The sequence below is a fragment of the Phalangium opilio genome, unplaced genomic scaffold, assembly GCF_054372755.1.
Source record: "Phalangium opilio isolate 3A_F unplaced genomic scaffold, DU_Popi_V2 ptg000329l_1, whole genome shotgun sequence".
NCBI lineage: Eukaryota > Metazoa > Arthropoda > Arachnida > Opiliones > Phalangiidae > Phalangium > Phalangium opilio.
Window position 1 is genome coordinate 235,011 of NW_028324226.1, and position 19,223 is coordinate 254,233.

Here is a 19,223-nt window from a genome sequence, read left to right on the forward strand (position 1 = left end):
CCACAAAAAGCCTCTGGTTTGTTTACAGGCGGGTCTCTTTACAATGCACAGAGGAGTGAAGCTTTTTTAAAGTAGGGTGAAAGGATATAGGTTGGTTGAGATTCTATTTTCTCTTACCCGTCGAATATACCTGGGTGCAATCAGCGCGGTCAGTACGGACAAGGTCCAATTGGGGCAATTCTATATGGTCGTCTACCATTAAAGGAGTGTCTTCTTCCCAGTCAAATATCAAGTCGTCCGTCGTATGAGACACTGCAACCGTGTCAAATAGTTCAAATAAGATTCTATTATTATTCTTTCTAGTCTATTCTCGTATTGGTTTTTTTTGGTCTTCTGACAAGTGAAAATGACATTTGTAGACTTAAGGCCATTTTTAGACCAAAAATTAAGAGCTACCAAGGAATAGAAACAATAATAGAATGGACAGTATCAGCTTGAAAATGGTTAAGAATGACCCTTATCAATATTACTTTTGGACACGAGTTATTTATGTAGGCATATTGATATGACGAAACTAAATAAAAATTGAAAAATAAATTTATCTTACGACTTTCCATTTGCATGGAACACTGCTGAGTGTCATGGGGGTATGTGGCAAAGTTCATGGCGCAGGACAATACCAAAGTAAGTCTGCAGAGAGAAAGAAATTTGTTGTTTAAATCAGCACTATAAGTATAAGGAAAATGAAGTGATTTTTTTAAATAGATTTTTCAACTAATTATAAAACCAATCTGCGTAGGAAATAATACCAAACACTCTCCCTTTAAAGCAGTACGTACTTGACCATATATAGAATGGTTTTATCTCTGTAAAGCCAGACGTAATGATTGGGAATAGTCATGGTTTGGAAAGTGACTTGTTTGGCGTTCTTGAAGAAGCTATCGGGCCTCCACATATTCTTTAACCAGTCCACTTCCAAGAGACGATACTCTGAAGTCATATTTTCGGGAAATCTCAAACGATGGTCTTTCCACGTTTGAGCGAAAAATATATCCGCCGCGTACGTCTACGTCAAGAACAACGATATGACGTGTGTGGACACTTTTCAAAACTAAAACCTTAATTACCATAGAACCCTCGTTGATAGAGTCTAGACCCATGACGGTGACGTGGAAACGAACTTTCGTTGGCTCTCCTGGGGGAAAAAAAAGAAAGTACTCATCCAATTAACAAATCATTAATTAAAATAAGACCTTAATTAGATCTCTTCATTATTTACCTACCGTCTTTCTTTGGAGGTCTCATTTTGTCGTAGGTATTTGAGTCTTCCGGTAAAATGTCTCCGAACGTTAAAGTGCCCGAGTGACATTTCGCCAATGGACTACGTTGATGAAAAATAATTAAAAAAAAAAACTTCAATGAACAAAGCAACGAAAACAAAATGGTGGGTGTGTCCTTATTGTTTCAAGCCATATCTAAGGTGTTTGGATACACATCCATCTAACCAGGGCCGTAGAGAGAGGGGGGACAATTCGGTCCGTACCTTCTAGGGGGCCCGGGCACCTGTAGGACCCAGCGATTTCGTCATTTTCCCCCAGGGCACGCAAACTCTCTCAACAACCCTGTCCGTCTTAAGACCGCAAAGTGGTCAGCACACCAGACTATTTTACCCCAGGGGGTTTTGAAAAACGTTTTATTACGTACCTCTTTAAAATGATGGAGACCACCAGAGAAACGACCAGGACTGTTTTTGGTATCCTGGGGTACAAACGAAATTGACTCCAGTGTCGTCGCGTCACGGCTCCGATAAGAGACCACCGCGATTTCATGACTAGACCACAATATCTACCTCAGCAATAACAACAACATAAAAAATATCAAGATTATAAAGCAATAATAATAATATTAATAATAGTGTTTATTTTGCGGAGAAAAACCCTCGGGCAAACCAGATGAGAGGAAAAGCCATAAATGCATTTAAAATTTGGACTTCTATTCCCTGGATGGATCATATTACAAATTACAAAAGCCTAGGTAGTAGGCCTACAATAATTTTTCAATAAAATACCAAAAACATTTCCTAATCGAATTTAAATGAAAAGATCTGATATTTTTAGAAATGTAATACCAGAACAAAACTAATTTTTTTTTAAAGAACCTATATATCAAACGAAAGTCACTTGACAGTAAGGCTTAAGACGAAACTTTATAGAGGAGATGGGTCTAACCTCGGACAAGAGAAAAATACATAAAAAAGATGGATAGTACTTTGAAACGAAAACGATAAAATTCTAAGACGGATTAAGATGGAAAGAGGCATAGCGTGTTAACAATTTTGCTAAGCCTCTTTTTATTAATGTTTTACTTGTAAACGGAAATTTTCAATTTATCTCTTTCATATCAAAATAAAATAATTTGAAAATGCATTTTTTTTCTGAACTTACATCAGCTTCAAAATTGATTAGACTTAATGCCCTTTCAGACGATACGACTTTTTGACTCATTTATTTGAGTCAACTTGAGCTGAGTAAACTAGTTGGGTCGTGTGAACAGAAGATGGACAAGTTGAACCACCAAATAAAAAATTTATCACGGACCAATTTTTGCTGACTCAATTCTTTTTTGACCCATCTAATTGAGGCAAAAGTTGTATCGTCTGAAAAGGCATTTAGAAAGATTCTTCATAAATCGGATTGGGAACTCGAGTAAATAGGCTTTTTATTTTCAAGAGCAGTTTGCAAACCAGTGAGTATATAACGATATTTAAGGATTAAAAACTAAATGCGCTTGAAGTGAAGTTTATACTTAGATATGCTGAAGAATGAATGCAATCTTATTAAATGGCAATATCGAATTACATATTTCTTGTTCATTTATTATATCAGAGTGGAAGAAAAAAAAACAATAGAGAGAGGAATGAGCCCTAAGCCTTGGCATTGAATAGCGTTACTAAATTAAATTATTTCTTTGCCCAAGTCCCGCCGTTAGACCAATCTATAGAATTGCTTTATATAATCCTATTTTCTTTTGAAGACCGAAATCTTAGACTCTTATCCCTTAGGCGAGTAACCCGCCATTTACCGATATAGTTAAGACTTATTAACTACAAGGAAAAACCAAGTATCTTCAAGGCCGCAAGCCCTTAAAGACGCGTCATTTTGCCTCTTAAAAGGTTGACATACAATAAGTATAATTTTATCCTGCTCTTTTAAGTTCGGTATCAACTGAGGTTAAAAAAAATTAATGCTGAATTGGCTAACTAAAATTGAGTCGGCGGTGGTAACAGTTGCTGAGGACAGTCACCTAAGGTAGGTGAGGTTTGCGCCTATCTCTTAGATCTTACGAGGTACGAGGAAAGCCCGGAGCCAACAAGAAGGAAGCTTATTTCATGTCAGCAGAAATTTGGAGAGTCACAATTGGCCGGGAATCTTTCCCGATCTCTATGGTTATGACTATACTGTTCCAAATGGATGGGTTGACTCTAGTACCAGCTATCAGGATATGTATAGCTTATACGGGGACGGTCTTATTGGACGCGAAGACAACCTTGCTGAAGATGCTCCCTTTCTATACAAGTTCGGGGACTGTTCCCATAGAGAGGAAATCAAAAGATTACAAAATTTTAAAGAAAACGACTAATTAGGGACGACTTTAATTACTGTTAATCCTAAATTAAACAACCGGTGCTTGTAAACAAGTTAGGGGACTGTTCCCACATATTACCAAATTACTAACAATACCTTTAAAACTAAAGTTATCATATTTTTATTGAACAGTGTATGAGTCAAGTGGGCTAGCCTTATAGTTATTTGTTATATTGGGTCAAGAAGTTATATCTAGTATCTCAGAGAGAAGGTATAAATTCGCCAGATTTCCAGCTTTATCTCCAGTCCAAACGTAGGTCCGGAGTCAATCCCCGTCTCTAAATTACAACCAGCATCTCATTGGCTCTTGAAAACTCACGTCAGCGCGACGACGCGAGGGACGAAAATTACAGTCGTATTTTCCGACTGAGGAGAGGCGAAATAGCCCGGCGCCTCCTTTTACGTACCCCTTTGTATTTTGAAAGGGGGGCCTGGGACTATGGCGCGCGAATACAAAGGCATCTTATACCTTCTCTCTGAGATACTGATATAACTTCTTGATTGGGTTTAAAGGTTGCAGTGTATTTTACGCGAATAATCAGCGGTAGAAAATAAGGTTTAATTGGAGTGGGACAGGGGTGACGGAAGGGTAGTGTGGACACGGGACAGTCTGCACCTTATGGATAGGAAATAAGGTTTACTTGGAAGGATCAAGTCACCTTCGGTGGACACGAGACAGTTGTCGCCTTATGGATGGGAGCATGCACCGACATGTGTCGTATTCTCTCAAACTTCGTCGCCCATAAGCTTGACTTACAGGAGTGCGTCACACTCCTGACAACTATAGTTACTTAAATTATAAAACCTAATTTGAATTTCAAACTCGTCCATACCACGTGATCCAATAAAAATTGTCATATTATTACTGGAATGCGGCAGCCATGCACTCAAGTAGACCGCAGTGTGAACGCGTCCCTCTGGTCTGAGAAGCATATATAAAAGGGGCTTTTGCCCCTTCCCTCTTGACGAACTCGCTAGCTCGCTCGCGCTATTGAGAGACGCGGATTTGGGGGAGGGGGTGATGGGGTGAAACGGACAAAAATAGAAATTTTTCAGCATTTATTAGCTTAGTCGAGCGTGTAGCTTGAAATAGTGCCTAGTTTGCTGAACCCCTGGCGAAAGATTGGGCTACTGTAATTTGCGACGAAAGAGGCATCTTCTCTTACACAAAACTAAAGCGTCATTTGATTTTGGACCCCCAAAACTAGGCCATTGTCGTTATTTACCAATTAAAGCTAATGGCCTGTAAGAAACAATAGACTTGTTTTTACGTCCTTGGAGACAAGCGAACCTTAACGTGATTTCAGTTGGCTTTTTTTGTTTACTGTTAGAGACAGGTATTGTCTCTGAGCCTCGCGTTACTTGGAGAAAGGCAAATACTCGGTGCCACCAATGGTACTTGGACCACATTTATTTACTTATGCTAAACACACATACTTCTATTTGTCTTGGGAAAGCCTATACACTTCTTTAGACCCTTTAATATAATATAACGAGAAAATTGAAAATTCTAAATTGGAAAATTCCAATAAGTAGACCTATATATATATATATATATATATATGAGGTTCAAAGCCAGTCGCCAACGTAAAGCGGAACTTACTACAATTGGAATTTGTTGAGAATTTAACGCCTTATTCACGACGGGCTTATTCTCTCATTACGATATGGATTTTTCCTCGTCGAGGGGTTTTGTAAAAGTCATAACCACAAGAGCGACGGGGAACGAGCCCCTTTAAACCCTCCACCCACCACGACGAACTGGAAAAGGGATGCTATCTTGATTTGAAAAATTTTCTCATAACGCAATATTCGTTTTACAGGAAAGAAGGGATGGGGAAGATGTATAAATGGACTGCAATAATTTTGAGAGGGGGAATTGTACCCCCCTTTTTAGTACCCCCTCCCCTACTGTTCCATGTCTTTCCAACCCCCTCCCCTACTGTTCCATGTCTTTCCAACCCCCTACCGTCTTCAAAAAGACGATTAAATTGGGAAGAGAACAAGGTCTATTTACTTTCAAATGGAGGAAGTTAACTTTGCCAATGCACACACACACTGCGGAGTTTTCTATACATGTATGTACAAGAAAAAGGAGTATATACGCTTTAGCCGCGTCCTAAAGGATTTGAAGGGGTTAGAAGAGTCTTTCCTTGAACTTAATTTGGGCCTAAAAGATCAAGTCTACAAGTACAGGTAGAGACTATGACGTGAGATATAACATAAGCTACTCCTACGCTTTATAGGTTCTTTTTCAAAACTTTCAGGGATGCTGTTAAGCCTAAAGGGTTAATATCAAGAAAAAAGATGCATGTCTGGTATAAAATTAATCACGAATTCACGATAAAGCTAATTTGAAACATATTTCACGACCTCTTTGAAATTCTAATGTAAATATTTTCAAGCAACGCTGATAATAATAATTAGTTTCGAAGTAGAAAGGTGTTTTAACTTTTAAACACTTTTAAATATTAAACTACATAATTAATTACGTATTATAATAAAATTTATAATTAAAACTCACCTTCTATACGCGGTAGAATCGCGCCAAAACTAGACCTACGCACGAATTACGTCTAACTTTCCCGCCAAGTTTTTCCCGCTTTAAAAAAGCAACAAATAAGCGCGGAAAGTTTTCGATACGTAGTGTCCAGCGCGAACGAATGATTGTCACTCCCGCACGCGCTAAATTCCGTCAAGGGAACGCTGACCTTTTTATTGGTCGCTATCAAAAACTTTCTCTACTATAGACGCCGGAGAAATTCTTGTCCAGACGCGCCTCTGTGATTGGTTGACCGTCTGTAGGGGAAAACGGGGTAAGATAACGCCATCTACATTTTCTCCCAAATCCCATTCTTACATCACATTCTCAACAGAATATATTTTCTAGAATTCAAATAAGCTCGATGTAAAAATGCTATCTCGGGTTTTGAAAATAACTTTTCTATCTTGTTATAACTTTCCAGAAAAATGCTTTGAATCCCCAGGCTTATATCGAAATACTATATTTTTATTTTTATTTTTTTAGGGTGAGTTCTATAAAGGGCACTTTTCCTTATTTTAGTAGAAACAGCCAATCAAATTCCGTTATATATTTCCTATAGACCTAGTTTGCGGCAGTAAAATGAAAATTCAAATAAATAGGCCTGGGTTTTTTTATAATAATACATTGGATTCTTCAAGGGTTTCTTTTCCCTCCCCTCGGGAACGAAATTGAGACCAACATATAAGGAGTAATAAAAAATAAACATAGATTCGTTTAAAACTAAAGCAAAGGCATCCGTTAGAGATTTTGATTAGTTTTCGGGCCACCATTTTAAAAAATGGCGGAATATTGAATTTGAACCACAAAACTCGTCTTTAAATAATATTGAAATGGGTTGAAACGCGCTATCAACATTATTTAGTAAAGAAGATATTCCTTTGCGTTTCTAGCCGCCATTTTTAAAGATGGCCTCTGATTCAAAATAATTTTCTTAGGGAGTACATAATACTTAAGAATAACTTCCCCGCAAAATTTCAACCTTCTAGCTAAAGCGGTGAGGCAGGTAAAACGTTTTACAGGGGCCATAAGATTAACGTGGGATTGTTTCACCCTGGTGGGTTGCTTCACCCTGAGCACGGGTGTGTAGCGTATGAAACATTTCTACAGGGGCCATAGGTCTCAAGACTTCCGTCCCCCGCTGCCACCACAAACATTTGCGCATTTTGTTGGACTTATTAACTTCTGCTGCGCTCCCCCAATTGTAGGGAGCCGCCCTGTTTCAAAAGGGCGTACTATTGTACGGCGAACAATTAAACCTGTAAACCTGTGGGACTGTTTCAGCCTAAATGTTGGCTTACCCAAATGACCCTAATGTTAAATTGAACGAAATACGATAACGTTTTATATTAAATTATAACAAAATAGGGCCTAAATAATATTAAAAAAAGCAACAAAAATAATAATAACTCGAATATGTTTCAATTCTGTTCTATTCAATTTTAGGAAAAATGATTATTTAGAGTCGCATATAATATTTCATTCGTAAATTAAATTTGTCGAACAGAAACGATGACAAATCTAGAAATATCTTAAGCCTACTTTTAAGATCAAATGAAAAAAATATAGAGGTATATATCTTTGAAATGGATTTTTGTAGTCCGAAACTTTTTTATCTCTCATTCCAGTCTTTGAGCGCCTTGGAAACCAGTAAAATTCCATTTATAAAATGATTTCTATGGGGAAATCTCGGTAGACCCAGCCGCTCAAGGACTATGATTTCTTTTATTTCAGTTGAGAATCGAAAAGCCAACCAGATCTAGCAATTACGGAATCGAAACGTGAAGCGAATTTTATACAAAATATATATATTGGAAATTCGGTCTTATCCATGAATTTAATAACATTCCCCCATGAAATAATCTCACCAAATATACGTCAAATTACATGAAAAATATCTTTTCTACGTAATTGGCGTTTAGAAAAACCAGAAGTTAATTCATTGAAGTAAAATAATTAGTTTCCATACAACTTAAAGGGCCTGTAAAGTTGATATAGGCTGGTAGGTAAAGACTATTTGAAATAGATCACAGGCACCACGTGACGCCAAGATACAAAGACTGCACACGGAGTGGGACTGCTTACACCTGCTCCTTGTTTTTCGCGAGATCGCAGTGCCAATTCCCAGGAAATAAAACGAACTAAGTCTCTTTGAACCACGCCTCCCTTAATCACGTGCCTATGCCGTATTTCAAATAATTTTTACCCACCCACCGATGCCTACTTTAACAATCCCTTTAAGTTATTAACTTCTGATATTAGAAGTCAATTTTCATATCCATATACATTTCTCAATATATAGATGTAAAATAATTGGTTCCCTGGGATTCTGAAAACAACAATACTGCGGACTTCAAATTATTACCTTCTGATAGAAACCAATTTTCATCCTCTCTCTATATTGGCTAGAATTGTTGTTCTCTGGACATTTATCTCGAGCTCTCATTGGACGGATTCAACATCCTAACGGAAAGTACCCACAATCCAAAGCGGCTCGCGATAAACGTTACTTTAGGGAAAAAGAGCGTGAAAGGGGGGGGGACCGCCTTTCAGCTTTATCTTTTATTGGGGGTCCTAAACTTGAAGTCGCTGCAGTAGGAAAAAAAAACCCCTAAGAAACCTAGGCCTACTACCAAAGTGTTTTCTTTAACCTAATAAAAAATAACGAAAGAAACAGAACTAATTAAGGTTCCAAGCTATTGCATTTATTCCTATTTTTTTTTCATATAATTAATATGAATAAACGCACTTGGAATGACTGACTACCCGTATCTTGTCACAAAATTCTAGAAAAGACACGCCTACTACCTAAACGGTGTCGCCTGATTGGCTCGCAACTATATTTGAAACACTTCAGGCATGTGTATGAATTTCATTAATTTCCACAAATGATCCCAATAATTAATTTCAACACTTAATGATGTATAATATTGATTATTTATAATTTTGGAGATGTCGCTAGAGGGATGGGGGTGAGGTGGGACGAGATGGGGGACGAAGAAAGGGGTAATTGAAATCAACCAATCAATGAGCCGTACCGTAAGTGTGTTTTCCGTTTTCTCCTTTCATACTCCCAACCAATAAAATCTCATTAATAAAAAACCATCCCTCTTTTACCCATCGTTATCATTTAAGAATATAAAAATATTACCCTTATAAAATCAAATAGAGTCAAATTTAATTCTAATTCGATTAAAATAATAATAAATAATAAATAATATGGAAAAAACCTGTGATTAAAATTAATAAAGAAAAAATCACATTTAACGAAAGAATTAATTTTAAGCTCACCTATAATTTTGGCCTGATTTGCAATGAATGAATGAATCAATCAAGTTTTGAGTTATTTCTTAATTTAGTAATCACCGTTTAACAGATAACATAAGTCCTGGTATGGTAGTCTTTAAAAATAACTTTATTTTAGTTAAATTTAAATTGTTTCTGAAGTTGTTCATCATCATTATTTCTTTCTTTTTTATTATTATTATTTCTCAAATTTCTTAGCGATCCATTTACTTAATTTTAATTACATTAATTAAGGGGGATGATTTTTATATAATTTACTGGGCGCGCGGAACAACATCCGTTCCGATGCCGGAGCGCGCGCGAATTCCCGCCAAACTATGATTTGCTCTCGGACTTCTTCTCGAGATGTTTTCTCCTCCCCCCCCCCAAATCTCTCTCTCTCTCTCTGTCTCTTCCCGCTCTCGCGCTGCTACCGTAAAGCGCGCGCGCGCCAAAACGCCACTGGTTTTAAATTCGTCTTAGCCCTACTGACAGTATTATAGTAGAAATGATGGTTGAGATACTGGATTTTAACGTTTGTGCTACTAGGCCTAATTTCAGTTCTCTTGCTAGTATATAATTTCTTTATAGAAGCTAATTTAAATATTATACTAGTAATAATGTATAAATAGAGCAGATTGTGGGCTTTAAAACTGTACAAACCACGTTAAAATCGGAGCAGTACTGAAGTAATTACAATTTTTGTGAGATATTTAATTGAGACTAGGCCTAATTTTAGTTCAAAGATATATCCTCTTGTGGGTATATAATTTCTTTACAGAAGCTAATTTAAATATTATACTAGTAATAATGTATAAATAGAGCAGATTTTGGGCTTTAAAAATATACTAACGATGTCAGTATCGAACCAGAACTGAAGTAATTAAACATTTTGGAAATATTTAATTGATTTTCCATAAATTTCAATTCTTGTAGGTATATAATTTCTTTACAGAAGCTAATTTAAATATTATACTAGTAATAATGTATAAATAGAGCAGATTTTGGGCTTTAAAAATATACAAACTATGTCAATATTGGACCAGAACTGACTGAAGTAATTAAAAATTTTGGAAATATTTAATGGATTTTCCATAAATTTTAATTAGTTAACCATATTTTTACTATGAAAATTCTCCGTTGCTATTGGTTACATATTCTCTTAGGGATTTTCTTATGCCTGATTAATTTTAAAAAGGAAAAGCAAAATACAACTTTCGGAGCGCAATTATATTAGATGGGAAAATAATTAATCAATCTTATTAGCATAAAAGCATCTAATTAATACTCTCTACTCTTTTAAACCTAATCAAGTTAATTCGGTTATTGCGGAGTACCTTTCAAATGTAAGTCTATTAAGGGTTGATATTATTATCAGGTGCTAATTATCTAGAAATTAATTCTACTTAATAACCGGAAGCTATTCTTAATTAAGGGAAGGAAATTTTTATGTTGACAATTATTACGAAAGGTTAAAGTTGAAAGGTTGGGTTACAGGTGGCGATACGGAGCTTGGAATTTGAATCGTGGGAAAATCAATGAAATATATGTTATTATCGGTGTCTATATACTTTGACTGTACTAGAGTCTATGAGAAGTTTTATCCAATGCTGAAATAAATACTTGAACAATCACCACAATTATTCAAAAACTAATGGCAATTAAAAATTCAACTTACAATCATCATATAGAGATTAAGATGGGAACCTGAAGGTCACCATTTTTACACGTTCAATAATGCTTTTCACGCGAATTGTGGGATGGCGTAGGAGCACGAGGGTCCCGGGTTCGACCCCTGGACTGGGAACAAACCCTTTCGCGTAGTGTTTGCAAGTTCCCCCCCCCCCCACTTGTTGGACTAAAGGGGGTTTCCTCCGCGGTCTTACCCGGGGTTCCCATAGCCATCAAAACTCAATTCCTGAAGTTAACGGTAATAGTTAATATAGGGCGCTGACGGTTAGCTGTGTCATAGGGGCTAACCTATGCATTGTAAAGGGGACCCACCTGTAACAGGAAGGCCACAGGCTTCGTCTGGGTCGTCGATAAAGCGTATTAATAACCACTAAAAGCAAGTCTCGGCTGTAATACCATTAAAACTAAACCATATCTCAAATTTCGCTCGAACCGGACATTGATTATATAATCAAATAATTAACTTGTCAATTAAACACACGGCGCTATACCTTAATTATTTAATTAAGTAGAATCTAGATTAAAAAAAAGTCGGAAACGAGACGATTAAAATTAGAGTTGACGCCAAGGCTTAAGAAACCTGGTAGAAAAGAAGTGAGAGAGAGAAACCATGGAGGAAAAAGGTGGGATGGAGTAAAAAAAACTCCATACCTATTACCTTGCCTCTGTACCCCATCTAAAGTGAACGAAGTCCTCCCAGCCATAATAGGTGTTTCGGTAGGGTCATGTTAACAGCCAAGTCCTCAACCAATACCCTACCTAACCTCAAGGTACTATGGGTAACTTTCTTTGTCCCAGATCACCCAACATCATTACCACTCCATCTCTCCTTTTACCTCCAAGAAGAAACTTATTTAAAACAGGGGGGAAAACTTACGCAATATCTCCCCCCCCCGGATAGCGTCATGCAGGACAGGAAGCGGTTGGACAGCGTGACGCCTAGAAAACCAAAATTGGACTAAATCCAGTGACTTTCGATTTTAGACAAGGAAAAGGCATATATAATTTGATTGGTCGACAACTGGCGCGCGAAAAAAATAAAAAAATTCCCACCCCCCTCTTCCCCACCTACCAATCTCAGAAAGTGGAGCATTCTGATGATTGACTTAAAATAAAAATAACAATTCAGTTCAGTGCATGGCGTCGAAATGAACTTGGGTGTCGAATCTGAAATATGATTAAAAATAACGGAAACGGTTAGTTTAATTTGACATTTGTTTTAAATTTATTTATTTATTTATTTATTTATTTCATTAGTGCTTTATAATATTTTTCTTATTGAAACATTAAATATATATATTTAATTCCGTAATAGAATTATCCATCACGGAGATAATCAAATTTTTTCCCCAAGAAATAAAAATTAAATTTTAATTTTTCATTTCATAATTTTCTTTATTTATTTATTTATTATTATTTAATATTAATAATTTTATTATATTTTTCTTGGTTTGATAGACATTGTTTTGTTGTGTAAAGGTCACTTCTTTTTTTCTTCTTTATAAATATTTAATTTAATTTCTTTAGATTAAAATCGAGTTGATTTAATTCAATTTTACTTTCCTGTTTTTGCAAAAAGACAACTAGATTAAGAATGTCGACGTTTTGTTTTAAATAATTTTACCATCGCAATGAAAGTAAAGTTAGTAACTAGAAGTAATACGTTTTCTAGAGAGTTATTTAATAACTTAACAATGTTTTTGTTTACCTTGTTTATTTGAACTTTGGAGCATTATGTGTTCACGAAATTCCTTGCTCATTTCGCATCTCAAAACATGCATTAAGTTTTTTTCGTCGCAAATTATGTCTTTGCAGAGTAAGATAGTTTCTCTTTCAAAACATATCGTATTTCATTCCATTTTCATACTATATTTTTTTTTCATTTAAATATAAAATCTATTTTGGCCTACAAAGAATCAGATCATCTATTATAACATTTTTTTTTATTCACCCAAAAGTCAGATGGGTAAAAATATTTCAAACAATCCAGCTAGGTTTTTGAGAAATATGCTTAGAAGAATTTCTCTTAGATAAAAAAAAGTGTACCTGGTCCACCAATGACGAAGTACTTTGAAAGTAGAGTGCTTTAGATTTCCAAAAGAGTGGATCCGGACAAAGAAAAATATAAAGTGAGAAAGAGATGCCAAAAAAAAGAAAAGAAGATATTCAAGTTTGGCTTTTTTTTCTTTTTCTTTTTCTTTTTTTTATGGCGCCTTTTTTCTTTCCCGCCATTTTTTCATCACGCGCTAAAACTCCGATAGATATAGAAGTTAAAAATTCTCGTGCCGTGGATGAAAGATCACGTGCAAATGCGCGCCAATTTTACCGGCCACGTTCAAAAGCGTTTTTCCCGCTCGCGCTTCATTTCAATGTTTTGATACTTCAGGGAAACCCGGTCGGGGATCAAAAGGGGTTTTTACTTTTCCATCTAAACTTCGCAGTCTTTTCAGATTTGGGGAATAGAGTGCCAGAAAGATGACTGCATCACTAAATCGTCTTGGAATAGTCCCGAACGATAAAGTAAATACACAAACTTAAATCTATCTTAAGCCTCGGTTAGGCCCGAAAATAGAGTACCATCTAGAGTTTTAGATTCTCCCACTTTTAAGGTTAAAGTTTTAGGAAGTAAAAGAAGAAGAAACCCAAAGAAAACGAAAACCGTGATAAAGCTGGAGGTAAATTTTGATACCTGGCTCGTATCAAAGTTTAGCGTAATAGTTTTTAGTAGGAGTTAGCAATAGGGAACGCGAGAGTTGTAAAGTCCAGATGAAACTAAATAAATATTGTTGATAGTTTTGTTAATACAGATTAAAGGTATTGTGTAAGTATACTGTTGAAAGGTCTCCGCGTAGCGCGCACTTTTTTCAATTTGTATCGTAGCGCCATCCATTCTTTTTTTTTTCTTTTAAATAAAAATACTTTATTGGTCACCGTTTCGAATTAGAACGCTAAGCCTAATTTTCAATCAATCGTGTAATACGCCCAATAAACTCCGTTTAAAATAACGAAAGACAATGGAAAAGCTACGCGCGAAACTTTATCGACCATAATGGCGCGATTTCGACATCGCATGGCTCCAATCGGATAAACCTTGGTTTTGGAACCATTCAGAGCCCCTCTGGACATCATCCCTGATGGGTTGACACCACCCCCGGCGTTCATCAATGCCTGCTCCTGTTACGAAAAGAAATAGGGGCTATCATACTTACAATACTTCAGAGATATTGCAGTTCCTTTATGGGGATTGATGGAAATAGAAAAACTAAAAAAAAAAAAAAAAAGACACGTCAGACTGGCCTTTTCCGAGAGCTCGGCGTGAATCGTCTCTTCTTCCGACCGGACATCAAGGGGGTCCGCGCAGAAGGAATTGACCGGAAGTGAACCAAACTATGCATCAAAGACATCACCCACGAAATAGATAAGAAAATACTCCAGTCAATAAACTCTATTCGCGCAATCATATCAAACGTGTCTAACTTAGAACAGAGTATCAGTTCACTTATGGATGGTTCCAATAAATTAAAGTATAGAAGGAGTTGGTTTAAATGGTTCGCGCTTCATTAAGAGAGTCAATTTACCTTAATAGATGACTCTATTGGAACCGCGATTTCAGCTAGATTCTACGAGAATCTCAGGCATATTTACTCTATGGGTAATTAGGAATGAAAAAAAAAGTGTTCAATCCGGCAAATGTCGTTATGAGGAGAGCGGGACTTCGCTTTAACCGAAAACTACTCAAATTAATCGATATGATAATGGTCGCAATGGAAATTAGGAAAATGAAAATTTCTTTTTTTTTTTCATTCTTCCAAATTTGTTCCCGGGATTAATAGACACAGCTCTCTTTTTAAATACCTAATTATTCTAGCGTGAACACTTTTAATGGTCACTATTACCATTACCATTTCTCCCCTATTATACTTCGACTCCAAAATTTTGGCAAAGAAGATCGTGTTAACCTACAGAGAACGATTTTGATCATATTGCTTATGTACTCGCGCTCTGATTGTTGCAACTCCAAGTATTAGCTGTCATTGGAAAGGGGGAGAAGTGGCGGCATATGATATAGAGTCAAATGATTTCCCTGTAAAACCTATTGAACCAGAGTAATAACACTCCAAAATGGTGAGTCACTCAAAAGGACCATACGTTAATCCCAAGTAAGGTGGTTTTTTTGGACGATTTTGATTATTTCTTGGAGTCCTAATTATCGTAACCCAAAGTATTAGCTATCCTTGGAAAGGGCCGAAATAGGACCACGTGACATCCACATATGATTTCCCCATATCTCTTCTAAAACCAGAGTATTAACACTCCAAAGTATTCCTCTTAGGTACGTCATAACTCTGGGACTGCGTTCTAGATAAGATATTTAGGGAAAATCACTATGTTCTACCCAATTTAATGATTCTAAATTGCCATTATATTGGTGGTTCATCGAGCGAGGGTATTTGATGGCTTGGTTAAACTTAAATAGTAATCGATAGCTGTTACTAATAGGCTATCGTACAAACGACGGACATAGAATATAAAATCTTAAATCTTCTCACTTTAACATCACTACGCGGTTCGTTAAACTGTCTCAAGTACCGGGATGTCGAAACATTACCACGGCATATTACAATGTATCAAGCAAGAACTTACGGCTATTCTAGTTGAAACTAGAACATTTCTCAAGCCCTTTTTAACGGTGTGACCTTCCTCCAAATCGGCCGATTCACCCAACAGAATGTTGACCAGGGCGTACTCCATCAAGGAAGCGAAGACAAAGACAGTGCACGAGGACATGAAGATGTCGATGGCCTTGATGTAGGAAACTGGAGGCAGGGCCTTTTGCGACTGCGCGTGTTGCGTAGACAACGTCAAGAGACTTGTGACGCACAAAGTCACCCGGGCTGGAACCGCTTCCGGTTTGATCCAGAAAGAGATCCAGGACATGATGACGATTAGACACGTCGGGATGTACGTATGGAACATGTAGTAACCCAACCGACGCTTCAACGTGAACACCACTTGAATGCATGTAAAGTTACCTAAGGTTTCGACCAGGGATATTACAGCGTTGCTAAAACATCTTTAAGGTAACCTCTGACCTGTGGAATAAACTTGAGTACAATCCCCAAGGACACTCTCGACTAAATTGTGTTGCGGTAACTCTATCAAGGGATCCACAACCAAAGGGACTTGTTTCTCCCATTCAAAAATCAAATCGTCCGTCGTATAAGAAACTACACGAAAAATCAAATACAACCCAAACAAAGTTTAAATAAGCCTCAAATAAATCCAAAACCAGCCCGCAAAAAAACTAGTAGTATAACACTTACGACTTTCTATTTTCATATTGCACACTTGGGTATCGTGAGGATAAGCTTCGAACTTCATAGCGCAAGACAGAAGCAAGGTCAATCTTAACGCGTACGGGTAACGTCAAAAGAAAGGATACGGAAGGTTAAAGCGTATCCATCCCACCGTGAAGAGAAGACAATGGAAACGAGAGGCGAAAGAAAATTTCCACGGATGGTAGAAAGTCCAAGTCGGAAGTAAGAAATAAAATAACAAATCGGTTAAAAAGAAGCCAAAGCCGAAGCCGTGGAAACAAAATGGTCCCCAGAGAGTTTCCCCGATGGAGAAAAACACACATGATAGAGGAAACGGGCCAAAAAACCTTGAGAGAACTAAATGTAGAGTTTTAGAAACAGACATAAAGAGGGGGAGGGAGGAAACGTGATGAACTGAACTTGTTTCTATAGACCTAAGGAATAGGCTGTTACTATATTGCTATCTTTCTATAGAAGTGACTGCGCAAAGCACACAAATGTCCAAGAGCTTTTAGAAATTAAGAGTCCCTAAGGGGTAGAGTGCAAAGGTTAATTGGGAATTGAGTGTATCTAACTAAACACAATAGCTCTCTCAAAGTCTATAGAACTTGATTCTTAAACGTTAGCTTGGAAACATATTGGTTCTCTTATTATTACACCAGATATTGCTGAACTATTTAGTATCAATGATGTTTCAAACCTAAGCCTTTACCGTTCATTGTTTCAGTTGAATACACACATAGGAAATAAAAAAAATCAAACGAAACAAGCGTGGGACGAGTAATTTCCTGTTACGCATGAAGGATACGTGTCTACGAGTTTTAAACTGTTTTCAAATGGTCTTTCAGATTGATATTGGATTGGTAGATGGTCATATCATTAAGATAAGTATTTTTCAATGGCAATTTCATCCCGATGAAAAAAGCAGATATACGAATGATTGGAATCGATAATTTCCTAAACGTATTTTTTTTTTCGGATGAACAGTTTTTTCTGGCCCTTTGAATTTTGTTATTTATTTTGCTTGGGAGATTAAGTGATGTGTGCCAACGCGATGTTCTGAACGCGCCCATTTACAAGAAAAATATTAGCTCTTCAACTAGAGATATTTATATATACAGGGTGTATCTGATAAGACTGGCATAAATTAAGGGGGACGTTCTTTGGACAAACGATTTCTAGTCAAAATGTAACTTATATGATTTTTTGCAGTCCAGGCCACTGTTTTCGAGTTATGATTTGAGTGTTTTAGAGATGACCCCTTAATTATTAGAAATCATTGTGTAAATCAGTTTCTTAAGGGGTCATCCGTAAAATACTTAAATCATAACTTAGCTCATAATGGAGATAGAAATTACATTTTCAACTCAAAATCGTACAAAGAACATCCCCGTTAATTTATGCCTTCTGATTTATCACAAACACCCTGTATACTAAATGGATTTGATGTTAAGCCTAATGATAGATTTTTCTTTACGTTTGGCAAGTGAAATATTCCGAGTATTGGGCAACAAAAAGAAATACTTAGAAAAACAAAAATATAGGCTTAGCAACAAATTGAATTCGAAAAACGTGACTAACTTGACCATGTATAGAATAGTTTTGTCGCTGTACAACCAAATGTAATGATTCGGAATGGTCATTTCTTGGAAGGTGACCTTCTTGGCGTTTTTGAAGAAACTGTCGGGCCTCCACATTCTTTTCAACCAACTCAACGGAAGCAGACGATACTTGGACGTCATATTTTCGGGTAATTTCAATCGATGATCCTTCCAACTTTGAGACATAAAAATATCGGCGACGTATGTCTAGAAAAAGTAGAAATGGACACGTTTCCCAAATTTTTCTTTTTTTGGTCTTTCCATCAATAACCTTTGACCCTGAACGACACCAAATAGAGTGAAATCTTACCATTGATCCTTCGTCGATTGTATCTATGCTCAAGACCGTGACGTGAAATTCGACTACAGTTGGATTCCCTATAGAAAACAAAACTCAATAAACACCAAAATATTTTTTTTCATATTTTTTTTTAGAAATGATATATAAAACTTTGGTTCAATATTTCGAAAAGAAAAAAGTAGTAAAGGAACTATGAACTGCGATTTGAAAATATAAAGCTTAAATTTAATATATATTTAACAAAATAAAGTAAATAACTTACTAATTCCCATCTATTAAAGGTTTAATAATAAGACTAATTAGGCTTATCAACTACAGGATTAATGGTGTATCATCTACCGAAACTATACCTTTTCAGAGTAGGAGGATGGATACCATTTACACTGCAGGAGGCCAGGCTACTTGACGGACAAAGCGCAGTATCATTTAATAATATATATATATAATAATCTAAGCTTTGCCTATGAATGGATTTCCACACTAAGCCTGTGGCTTGTTTACAATGCCCCTATGCCACAGCTAACCGACAGTGCCCTATACTAACTATTACCGTTAACCTCTGCAAGTTTTGATGGAAAGGAGAAACCGGGTTAGACCGCGGAGGAAAACTCCTTTAACAAGCGGGGAGAGAACTTGCAAACTCTACCATGAATCTATATAACTATAGTTATATAGATTCATGACTCTACGCAGAAGGATTTGTTCCCATCAGATTTTCATCCGGAGCCACAGTCCGGGATCGAACCCGGGATCCTATTGCTGCGAGGCGAGAGCGCTAACCGCTACGCCACCCCACCATTAGCTTGGCCTCTTGGTGAAAATGTTACAAATACTCCTAGTCTGAAAACTAGACCTTTTCGATGTAAAAAAGAGAGTTAGCATCCCTTAGTTTCGGGACAT

The 19,223-nt window shown here is 36.8% G+C and overlaps 1 protein-coding gene across 6 annotated transcripts in view; it reads right to left on the reverse strand.

The window, feature by feature from the left end:
• LOC149610136 (glycine receptor subunit alpha-2-like) overlaps positions 1–19,223 on the reverse strand; it is a 157,682-nt gene that overhangs the window by 2,104 nt on the left and 136,355 nt on the right. For all 6 annotated transcript variants that reach the window (XM_089858975.1, XM_089858973.1, XM_089858972.1 and 3 more), the window contains 8 exons: positions 18,333–18,400; positions 18,003–18,229; positions 1,645–1,785; positions 1,224–1,321; positions 1,068–1,135; positions 780–1,006; positions 548–630; positions 118–252 (listed from right to left, as the gene is read on the reverse strand). In XM_089858975.1, coding sequence (XP_089715101.1) covers positions 118–252; positions 548–630; positions 780–1,006; positions 1,068–1,135; positions 1,224–1,321; positions 1,645–1,785; positions 18,003–18,229; positions 18,333–18,400 — 1,047 coding nt within the window. The remainder of the gene's footprint in view (positions 1–117; positions 253–547; positions 631–779; positions 1,007–1,067; positions 1,136–1,223; positions 1,322–1,644; positions 1,786–18,002; positions 18,230–18,332; positions 18,401–19,223) is intronic.